Raw genomic sequence first — 10,937 nt, 5'->3', positions numbered from 1 at the left:
TCAGAATTAGGAATACTGATCTTAATGGAGTATATTCCATTTGTAATACATATTTCTTATTTATTGTTTTAGTGTCTTGTCCAATATGGAATATGAATCTCCATAAGAGAAAAGTTGAGACAACATCCCATCAGACAGACTTCTTCCTGTTTAATTATGACATCATTTTGAGAGCATATTTGCGTTTTAAAGAGTATTTGGTTTTTAGAAGGGAACACTTCGCTCTTGGAATCAAAATGGTGCAGTATTTCATTGCTTGTGATCCTAAAGATCTTATTGTGAACAATGTGCAGTAGAGACCACGTAACCTAATTACCTGCGAGACATGGGGTGTCTGAAATAGAAAGCAGCTGGCTTGCTGCCTCCCTACCCAACACATTTTTTGATTCACACACAGAATTTTTCTATAAACCTTTTATACTTTTGTTAAACTTGTTTCAGACCAGCTTTCAAAGCACCAATATATTAAATTCAAGTGAGTTGTAGAGACAACCAAGCAAATAAATTATAAGTGCTTATTTTTCTATAGAAATTAAATCATACATTGAAAAAAAGAAACTTTTTTTTTTTTAACCAGCCTACTGTACTGTCAGAAATTATTTTTTATTCCTTTGATGATATGTCGAATCACATGCACAAGATAGTGAGTAGTAGACAGAATCAAATGCAAACATTTGATTCCAACTTGCCCTGATGTCGTCCTACTTCCCCCTTCCCCCTTTTTAATGCTTTGGGAACCATTTTGTGTAAAATCACCTTTATTTTCACAACAACAAAATCTACAATATAATTAATCTGAGATCCATGTCTCACTGACTTTTTTTACAGATCAAATGTTAATTCCAAACATAACCAGATAAATATTACATTTCAACAACAAAATACAACATTTCAAACTAAATAAGTGTTTAGTCACAAATTCACCACAATTGTCTCATATAATTATAAAATATCAGGCAATTAGTAGAGTGTTTAGTCTTCAGATTTACTTATAGTTATTCTTTACAATAGACTTTCTGAATATTTGTCTTTAATATGTTTACATTTTGTGTTTTGAAATTTCAAAACACAGCCATCAAAGCAGAGTGTTTTCTTGTTTAAAGGCAACACTGGTTGTGTTTTGCTTATTGCGTGTACATTTCTCATTTACTGCCTCACTGCTACAAACTCTTCTTATTCCATTGTTTAACCTTCCACACTTGAACACGGCCACAAAAGATCTTCTATAGTTCCTGTTCATCCATCCATAAAGGATGGGATTGGCAAAGGTGGAGCACATGGCCACAATATGGAAAGCCGTATAGAGCAATTTGAAGTCTTTCATTTCCAATACACTGCTATCAATATCCACAGCCAGCTGGAAGGCGTGAAAGGGCAGCCAGCTAACGGTGAAGACCACCACTACAGCCACCAGCATTTTCGTCGTCTTCTGTCGCCGTTGATGGCGGTCGCTACGCCCACCACCGGGGCTGACGTGATTTCTTAGCTTGATCCAGATTCGAGTGTACGCAAAAGAAATGATAGACAGTGGCAGCCCGTACTGCAGGAAAAACATGGCGATGCTGTAGATTGTACCATCCGCGCTACTTCCAGGCCACTTCTCTGCGCAACCCTGAATTGTCTGCTCAGGCGTTAGGTCGAAGGTCACATATTCACGGAAGATAGCTAGAGGGCTGGCAAGGATCGCGCTTGCCACCCAGGTAATGGCAATCACGACTATGCACATGTCTTTGGACATCTTGGTTTCCATGTGGTAGACAATGCTACGGTACCTGTCAAGAGCTATAACGTTCAGTGTGATGGTCGAAACGTGGACCGCTAAGCCTTGTGCGTACGGCAGCAAATAGCACATCACCTGTCCGAATTTCCACTCTCCATAGAGAGTGTACATCAAAGTAAAAGGTAGACACAATGTGTTGACCAACAGGTCTGCTACAGCCAAGTTGACAATGAAATAGTTAGTAACCGTGTGTAAATTTCTAAACTTGTACACGACATATATGACCAAAGAGTTCCCGGTCACGCCAAAGACAATGATGGTGCTGTAAGCCAAAATCAAGATCACTTGAACACCCACAAGTTTTGTACTGTCTTCCAGACCATCTAAGACACCATTAACTTGGATAGCGGCTGGTGTACAACAGTTTGTGGACTGAATTAAGGAGTTCAGGGATTCGTCTTCAGATGTGTTCATTTCGCTTCTTATATCCATGTTTAGCATTCATTCACTTACTCTGGAAAGTAAAAGAATGAGAAAAGTGAAAATTTTTATATTTAAAAAATATATTCTGTATTCAAAACAGAAACATTTTATTATGTATAATTACATGCAACTAACCTGTCCCGCAACCAAACCCTAATCCTACACTAAACCTATAGTAAGTATGTGTAGTTAATTAACATTACTCAGTACTTAAATATATAATTACACTGTAACAATGACACCTTCAAATAAAGTGTAACTTGGAATTACACAAGTAGGCTATTATTACTACACACTGTAAAAACAGTTGCTGCCTTCAATTTTTAAGTACATTCAATTTGGATATAAAATCATTTCTAATTAAATTACATAAAATTGCCTTAAAAAATAAGTTGAATCTTGTATAACATAAAAATGTACTTATTTTGAAGAGTTAAAGCAATGTAAAAACATGTTGTCATAACTTATTGATCATATATATATATATATATATATATATATATATATATATATATATATATATATTTTTTTTTTTTTTTTTTTACAGTGCATGTACTTATTATAGTGTTAGGGTTTAGTTCAGTTTAGTTTAGAGTTAGTTACTTGTAATTGTGCATAATTTACTGTCTTTACCATAGTAACTACATGTCACAACTATGTCACTTTAAAACAATGTTATAACGTGGACTTTATTTTTAATGCATACAATTATATGCATTGTGGATTTATTGCATAACGTTTTAGTATTTGAATCTAAACATATTAATTCATAGTTTATATAAATAAATACACGAATCAAGTGTTCGTAGCATTCATATGTTTGAATGTACTATAGCCTATTTATCATCTGTAAAACAGTAGCTATTATTCACATGTGTTAAATGCACGTTTTCACCTATAGTGTAAATGTACTGTCACTAATAATATGCGGTTAATATAACAAAGACATGCATACATTTGAAAGTTTTACACCTTGGATTGAACCGAGCAAAACGTTTTGTGCAAAAGTGCACAGAATTTTGGAAGGAAGTCCCTTTCGAGGGAAAGTAATTTCAGACCTGAAAGTGTCTTACCTTCTTCAAATTGAGAAGTTTCATGCCACAGAAGCTCGTATATCTGTCATAAGAAGCAAAATAGACAAAATCCATACCAGTACGATCTTGCATGACTCTACGACAGAATTCAAGAAGTGTCAATAACACGAGTCCGAATGAATGTGATGCATTGAAAGGGAAAGGACCGCTTCAGTCTGCTGAGAGTCTGCCTCTGCATGATCTTTACGTGCGCTAATCCACCAGTAGGTATACTCGCGAGATTGTTGATTGACATCGGACTTCATGAGCCACAGTTTGCTTTTTAATTACAAATATAATAGATCGGAGATTTATTAATGTTATTTTAATTCATATTTCTTATTAAAATGAATTAATCTAGAAGGATTTTTGGCATTTAAATCCTTATTAATTATCTGTTAAGCACCAGTCTATGTAATTTATGCTAATCATCTTTACTATTAATGAAAGTTATTACTTAATAAATAAAAAAAAGTACTGACATGAAAAGATCTCTATTTTCTTCTGATAACTGCAATATACAGCTAATTAACTCATAAATAATGTTGATGTCCTTTTTTTTCAACATTGTTTTCTCAGCTTTTTTTCTATTGTCAGCTGAGCTTTGCAGATGGTACAGGTACAAACTAAAGAGGGTTTCAAATGTCAGGAAATGTAATCATTAAGACAAAAGGACAAATGTCTGTCCTCCTGATCCACATCAGGTAGAAATGGACACATGACGTCAACAATCAAGATAAGAGTCATCCCATTTTGTTGCCAGACCTATTCCATTTAAACAGAATGAACTGAATAATGCCCTTAGCAATATTTACATTTGTTGTTGTAGGCCATAAGATCTAATCTTGTCTGTTTTCAGGTGTTGATGGCGTTACCATGCCTGTCTTTTTTTTATAAAAATGCATGCTATTACAAGGTTATTCCCTTATATTACATGGTTTCATCTGATGGAGTACAATTATATATTATATGCATGATCTAGTTGTAACCTGCCAGCCACTTTACACATAATAAACACAGACATAAGAACCTCAGAATTTTAGTCCATTATGTTTTGTTTCAAAGTGAGACTGCAGTGATGATCTTTCGCATGCAGGGCAGTTTTTAGGAAACAAACTAATGCATGCAATAATTCAATCTAAAAATTCACAAACTGTCTGAGCATTATTATTCTCAACCATGCAGAACTGCACTGAGATTATAAATGTTAAATATCGCAGCATCAAACATCTGAGTGATTTATCATTTTCCAATTCTTGTCCACCACCACTTCAGTTTCTAAATTTAAATTTGATTGTGTCATGGATTTTTTTCTTTTCCCATAAGGTTTTTCTGAAGCCATTTATTCTTTTAAGAATAAATTAGATTAGTTATAGTTAAGGAATAAGGACATTAGATAAGGATAAAGTCAACATGGACTGCCCTTTGCAGCCCAGAGGAAGAGCAAATTACTTTTGGTTTAAGAATCTCTCTTTGGAATAACACGCACCAATCAATTGTTCACAGTAAGACCAAGAACATGCATTAAAGGGATCGTTCACCCAAATTCATTATTTACTCTCCCTCATGTTCCAAACTCATAAGAGTTTTGTTCACCTTTGGAGCACAAATGAATATTCTCTCATCATGTTTGTCACAAACAAGCAAACACACAAATTAACGTCCTTTTACCATATTTCACATGCTCTATTTATTTGCGTTGATCAATGTTTATATGTTAATAAAAGCCTAAATTAAATAAAGCAATCATGTATCTTCAGAAGATTTTACAGCTCGATTTATGGATTACTTTTATACAGTCTTTGTGTACTTTTTAAACCTTGAGAATGTTGATATCCTAGCTTTAGAAATATATAAATCTTTTCAGACATGTGAAATATATTTCATTTTGGATGGATCCATTATAAAAAATAAAAAACAACCTTTGAATGATTGATTGTGAATTGTGAAATACCATGAAGATTTTTCCATCAAAGAATCGTGATCTTTAATATTAGCATTCATAAAATAGCATTCAAATCCACCGCATGTCATTAGTAATTGGATGAACAACTGTCTAAAGAACTTTTCTATGTGTGTCATCCCTGATCCATCTCATCCAGGAGCTTATATCATAGGAAATCTGTCTTTTGATGTGTTTTCTTCTCATATAGGTTGTTGAAACAATAATTACAGTTTGGTTGCTATGACATCTATGTACATAATACACCTAAACAGCCCTAAATCTCAATATAGGTTTCTAATAGAACTAAGCTGGCAGCTTTAGTCACTTATTGGCTGTATAATTAATTGGTATAGATTTTCAGTCACTTCCACAGGGACACTGAGGTAAATGTCCAGTCAGGCAAATTGACATATAGCAACAGTGCAACAACACTACAGAGAACACTGACAAAAATAACCAGCTCCCTAAAGCGCTGCTTCTGTTCTGATGTTAATCCATCCATAGTGCTGTTAGCTGTTTGACTTCAGGGTAAGAATATAACACATGAAACATAAAGAATCATATCTGTCATTGTCAAAGTGGGACTGCAGTTATAACTGATTAGATAAATTGTTCTTTTATTATTATTATTATTATTAAGATGTGTATTGATAATATATGTGTATGTTGTCTATTTGCTTAAGCTTAGGGGTCAGTTCGTTTGGGCACAGTTTTAAACTGTTTAGAGAGATGCATGTCAAAGATTTTTATGATCAGAGCAGCTTTTTATTGGCAATGTAACCTAACATTTTTAATTATTCCAATATGACATATTCATGACCTTATACTTTAGGATACTTGCAAGTTTTCTCTTGCAAAATTATCTCAAATGTAAATAAAGAAACCTAAATTATATTTCACTTATTTTGAAAGAAATTAATAAATGTATGCTCACTTCACTTCATAATCAACTTAAAAATTGATTTGTTTCTTGCAAGTAATGCATCCTTCATTCAAATGGGAAATAGTACCTGTCTGCTGCAATGCTCAATTAATCTAAAAATAACTGAAGGATGCCATTATTATAATTGCAAACAAACAAGCCTGAATATACCTTAAGTTGACGCAGTAAGTAATTACCCCCCGCATTGAATTTAACAAAGCAGGACTGGATCCAGGCTCCGTGTAGGACACACTAATGTAAACGCTGTCTGCAGCATCTTTCCATGTACTGCCATTCATCATAATTATCCCAATTACTGTTCTTTCTGACTACATCATGGCACTCAGGACCGTCCAAATATTACTTAATGTTTCTTTGTAATCCAAAATGGCTGAATGTAATTTGTATGAAATAGCAGTACCTTAAATTTGGACATGAATTATACTGAATCAGTTAACAAATTTAATTTGATAATTGCACAAGTGATGGAAGTAATTACAGAACGCTTTCATAAATTATTAATGCATCCGTGTATAATTGACACTCACATATTTGAGTATAAACGGACTACATGGCACTGGGAATTTTCTTTGTTTGTTTCCTTCAGTCATACCCAGTGACAGATTTCCTTTTTTTTTCTTCTTCTTTCTTTCTTTCTTTCACTCATTCCAGGGTTAGAATTCTGCCTTGGGCAAGTGGCAGATGTCTTGCAATCTTGGTGCACATTAAACATAGAAAATGTGTTGTTTTCTCATTATAAAGTTTTATTTATTACAAAAATAGTGCTAAAATGGTTAAATGAGACTTATAATCATAATTATCATTCATGATAAGCAACAGATGCAGGGTCTATGTCCTATGACGTGACAACACAAACAATAATTGAATCAAAGTTTCATGACTAATCCATCATCACCACTTCTTGTAACATTTATAGTTTGCATACCAGACCCATATTGTCCATAGCAAGATTTTGTAGCCTGTGTATTGAAGGGCAGTTGTTGACGGAGTACATGCTTTGATGCTTTTGTGGCTGTTTCTGGATCAACATTAAAGGACAAATTCCACCCGGAGTGTCTTCAAGATGCCATCCAGATGGTAAAGGGAATAATGACAATGAGTAGGGTGGTGAGAGGTGTCATCGCGCATAGATGTAAAATGATGAAGACCCCGATTATAGCTGACAGGAAGGCCATCATCCTGCTGAAGAGAATTTTCCTTACAGTTTTGCAGAACTGAAAGAGAGGGGAGAGGAATTGTTTAGCATGGAATAAGATGCTTATGTGTTCTATTAGGAACATTTGCTGCAGGTTTCACAAACTGATCATGATTCATTATTTCACTGTGCATTATGACTGTCCACTAGATGGCGCTGCTACTGTTGTTTGACGCTATTGCAAAATGCAAAATAAGATGGCTTTTTCATTGTCACCTTTTCAGAATGTATTCAAATTACACCATATATTGGAGTATACTGGAATATACTGGTATTTATTATTTTTAAAGCAATTGCAAATGTATCAGCATATGTAGGCTAGTAGCATGATGCTCATCACATTTAATAGGAAAAGAACCATGCTCATTTTATATTATTTTATTAAATGCTGTTTTTTATTAAAATATATTTTTGGTAACATTTTACAAAAAGATTCAATTCTTTAACATTGATTTATGCATTAATATCATTGACTAACAACAATGTTCATTTTAATGTTATGTTATTTATAGAATTCAGTCTACTCTAGAGATTGAATTTAATCTAATATTAATTTATACAACTTTAAATGTGAAAAAAATAGCAATAACCTGAAGATTACTAAATACTATTGTCATTGTTACCTAATGCAGTAACTCATTTAATCTAATTTTCATATCGCTGCAAGAAATTAAAGGGTCAATAAAACAGCTGGAGAACAATTATGTCACATAACATTTAGCCTACCTCAGGAAAGCCATTTAATGACCATAGGCCATAGCAAGTTAGTTGGCTAGAAAAAAAGAGCTATAGAGAGTATTTAGCTAAATATGTGTAGCCTACTATATTACATATTTATTATATTTTTACTTATATCATTAGATAAAGTTGTTATTATAATAAAAAAACGCATTATATTTCATTTGAATTATTTTTAATACTACCAGCTGATAAGGCTCTCTGTATGTTTATAGCATTAGGTGAGTTTTTTTTTTCTTGAGAAAAATGCCTATCTTGTGTACCTAATATTTATCCAAATTAGTCAATATTAAATCAAATCACAAGAATTGAACTGAATTGAAATCCTGAAATTTGTTTCAAGCAATAATAAAAAAAACGTAGCTTACCAGAAATTGTACCATATAAACATTGTAACATGTTGTCACTAAACCTAATAAAATTCAGTTTAGACACTAAAATGTTTTGACAATCACAATAAACTTATTGTGATGCAAGATAATTTGTTTATATCCCAACAACAAAATCTCACTCCAAGCAAAACTCAAAAGTTGGCAGCTATGCAAACTAGACTTTTGTGCTCTGACAGTTATCCTGTTTGTTTGTTGCATTCAGCAGCTTTTCATAGCGTGGTTAAGGTTACTAAAAAAGCACAAGATGTTTTGTCTTTTCTCAGATCTATTTATGGGAAATAAACCATGAGGAGAAGAGTTCACTGACATATTCGAATAGGAGATAATCTGTACTTGTGTAGGAGGAAATTGTGAAATCCTGCTTGGAATTTGAAAACAAAAGTGGACAATTAAATGAATGCAGCGGGAAGCTTAATGTGTGACAGTCATGTCAACAGAGAATTGATTATCTTAAAAAATGATCTTAAAAGTATTCATTCTTAACTTCACCACTTATGCAAAGATCAACTAATATGCTATTTTAAAGCTCATGGATTTTCTGTACATCACATATGCGTCCTATTAGTCTTACTGCCAGTTAACTGCATTCTCTCACAACACATAATACTCCAAAAAGTTGTCTGAAACAAGTTGTTTTTTTTCTAACTAAGATTCATTCATTCAGTTAGTCAGTCATCCATGTTCTTATGCAGAGGTCTTTTTCAGGCATATTTATAAATCACTTATATTTTTACACTACCGTTCAAAAGTTTGGGGTTAGTACGACCCGAAGTATACGGCAACATTGACACCAAATCGGCATAAATGATTTCTGAAGGATCATGTGACACTGAAGACTGAATTAATGGCTGCTGAAAATTCAGCTTTGCCCTCACAGGAATAAATTACTTGTAAAATATATTCAAATAGGAAACAGCTATTTTAAATTGTAATTTATATTTCACAAGATTACTGTATTTTTTGATCAAATAAATGTTGACTTGGTGGGCATAAGAGACTTAAAAAATCATACCAACACCAAACTTTTGTATCTATATTCCACATAAATCACACAACACCCTCTTTTTTTTTCTTACCTGGAAGGTTTGAAAGCTAAATGCAACACCATAGCGGCAATACATGACATAGTGTTCGCAGTTGTGCCACAGTAAGCTGTAGGAGAAAGATCCAATCAGCTTCTCTGCCCGCTGTGCCACTTCCTCTCCATTCAGTGGCTGTACACTGACCATCCTATCTGTACTATTGACCTGAATCTTAGCACCATATGCAAAATCAGCCAAAGAGTCTATACGAACACTGGCTGTCTTAGCCAAAACTCCAAAAATCAGTCTTTTGTTGGTCACCATCTGCTCAACAATGAACTTTTCTTTAGTGAACACTGGTAGGATGTCTGGGATAAAATGAGCGACGCAACCTTCACCTAAGTAGATTCCAAAATGTTTAAAAAGAGTCCTTGATACCACCAAAAGGTCACCACGCTTGTAAAGGGAGATGTCCTAAGTTTTAATCCCTCGGTTTTCTTCACACTCATCCTCCAGTGTGGAGGTGATGAAGAACAAATTAAACAATCTGAGAGCGATCATGGTGGAAGGCAGTGAACAGTAATGCTGTTTACTTCACATCTACTCAATTTATTTGATCTGCCCTGGGAGGAGTGATATGGTTTGTTTAATTAAGCAGCTTTTGGGCATCACATGTTGACTACGACAAGGTGATTTTGTAAGTTTTTATATAAGCCACATTGTGTCTGAATAGATATTAAATGCATTTGTTAGGTCAGGCACAATGTTGGATGAGAAGGCCTGGCTCGCAGTCTCTGCTCCAATTCATCCCAAAGGTGTTCTATCGGGTTGAGGTCAGGACTCTGTGCAGGCCAGTCAAGTTTCTCCACATCAAACTCGCTCATCCATGTCTTTATGGACCTTGCTTTGTGCACTGGTGCGCAGTCATGTTGGAACAGTAATGGGCCACCCCCAAACTGTTCCCACAATGTTGGGAGCATGAAATTGTCCAAAATGTCTTGCTATGCTGAAGCATTAAGAGTTCCTTTCACTGGAACTAAGGGGCCAAGCCCAACCCCTGAAAAACCCCAAACCATAATGTAAACCCAGACTCGCCGATCGGATTGCCAGAAAGAGAAGCGTAATTTATCCCTCCAGAGAACACGTCTCCACTGCTCTAGAGTCCAGTGGCGGCATGTTTTACACCACTGCATCCAACACTTTGCATTGTACTTGGTGATGGCTTGGATGCAGCTGCTCAGCCATGGAAACATATTTCATGAAGCTCTCTATGCACTGTTCTTGAGCTAATCTGAAGGCTACACGAAGTTTGGAGGTCTGTAGCTATTGACTCTGCAGAAAGTTGGCAACTTCTGCGCACTATGAGCCTCAGCATGCACTGACGCTGTGTGATTTTAAGATTTGCTGTTTTCCCAATTGTTTCCAC

General features: G+C 34.7%; 2 protein-coding genes across 2 annotated transcripts; both read right to left on the bottom strand.

Moving 5' to 3' along the window:
* Positions 1–744: 744 nt before the first annotated feature.
* On the bottom strand, positions 745–3,473 carry npy2r (neuropeptide Y receptor Y2). Its single transcript, XM_079811651.1, has 2 exons — positions 3,277–3,473; positions 745–2,234 (listed from the first exon to the last, which is right to left on the bottom strand). The coding sequence occupies exon 2, from the start codon at positions 2,219–2,221 to the stop codon at positions 1,076–1,078; it is 1,146 nt and encodes a 381-aa protein (XP_079667777.1). The 5' UTR covers positions 2,222–2,234; positions 3,277–3,473; the 3' UTR covers positions 745–1,075.
* A 3,749-nt stretch (positions 3,474–7,222) lies between these two features.
* On the bottom strand, positions 7,223–10,072 carry LOC307123120 (lecithin retinol acyltransferase; the record flags this gene model as incomplete). The annotated part of the gene is given in 3 exon segments (XM_079811518.1): positions 7,223–7,378; positions 9,566–9,985; positions 9,989–10,072. Coding segments are annotated over 3 exon segments (660 nt in total).
* Positions 10,073–10,937: the final 865 nt, after the last annotated feature.

The sequence above is a fragment of the Gobio gobio genome, assembly GCF_949357685.1.
Source record: "Gobio gobio genome assembly, chromosome: 3".
Taxonomy (NCBI): Eukaryota; Metazoa; Chordata; class Actinopteri; order Cypriniformes; family Gobionidae; genus Gobio; species Gobio gobio.
Note: the sequence above shows the minus strand (reverse complement) of the source record. Positions and strands in the feature narration are given on the sequence as shown.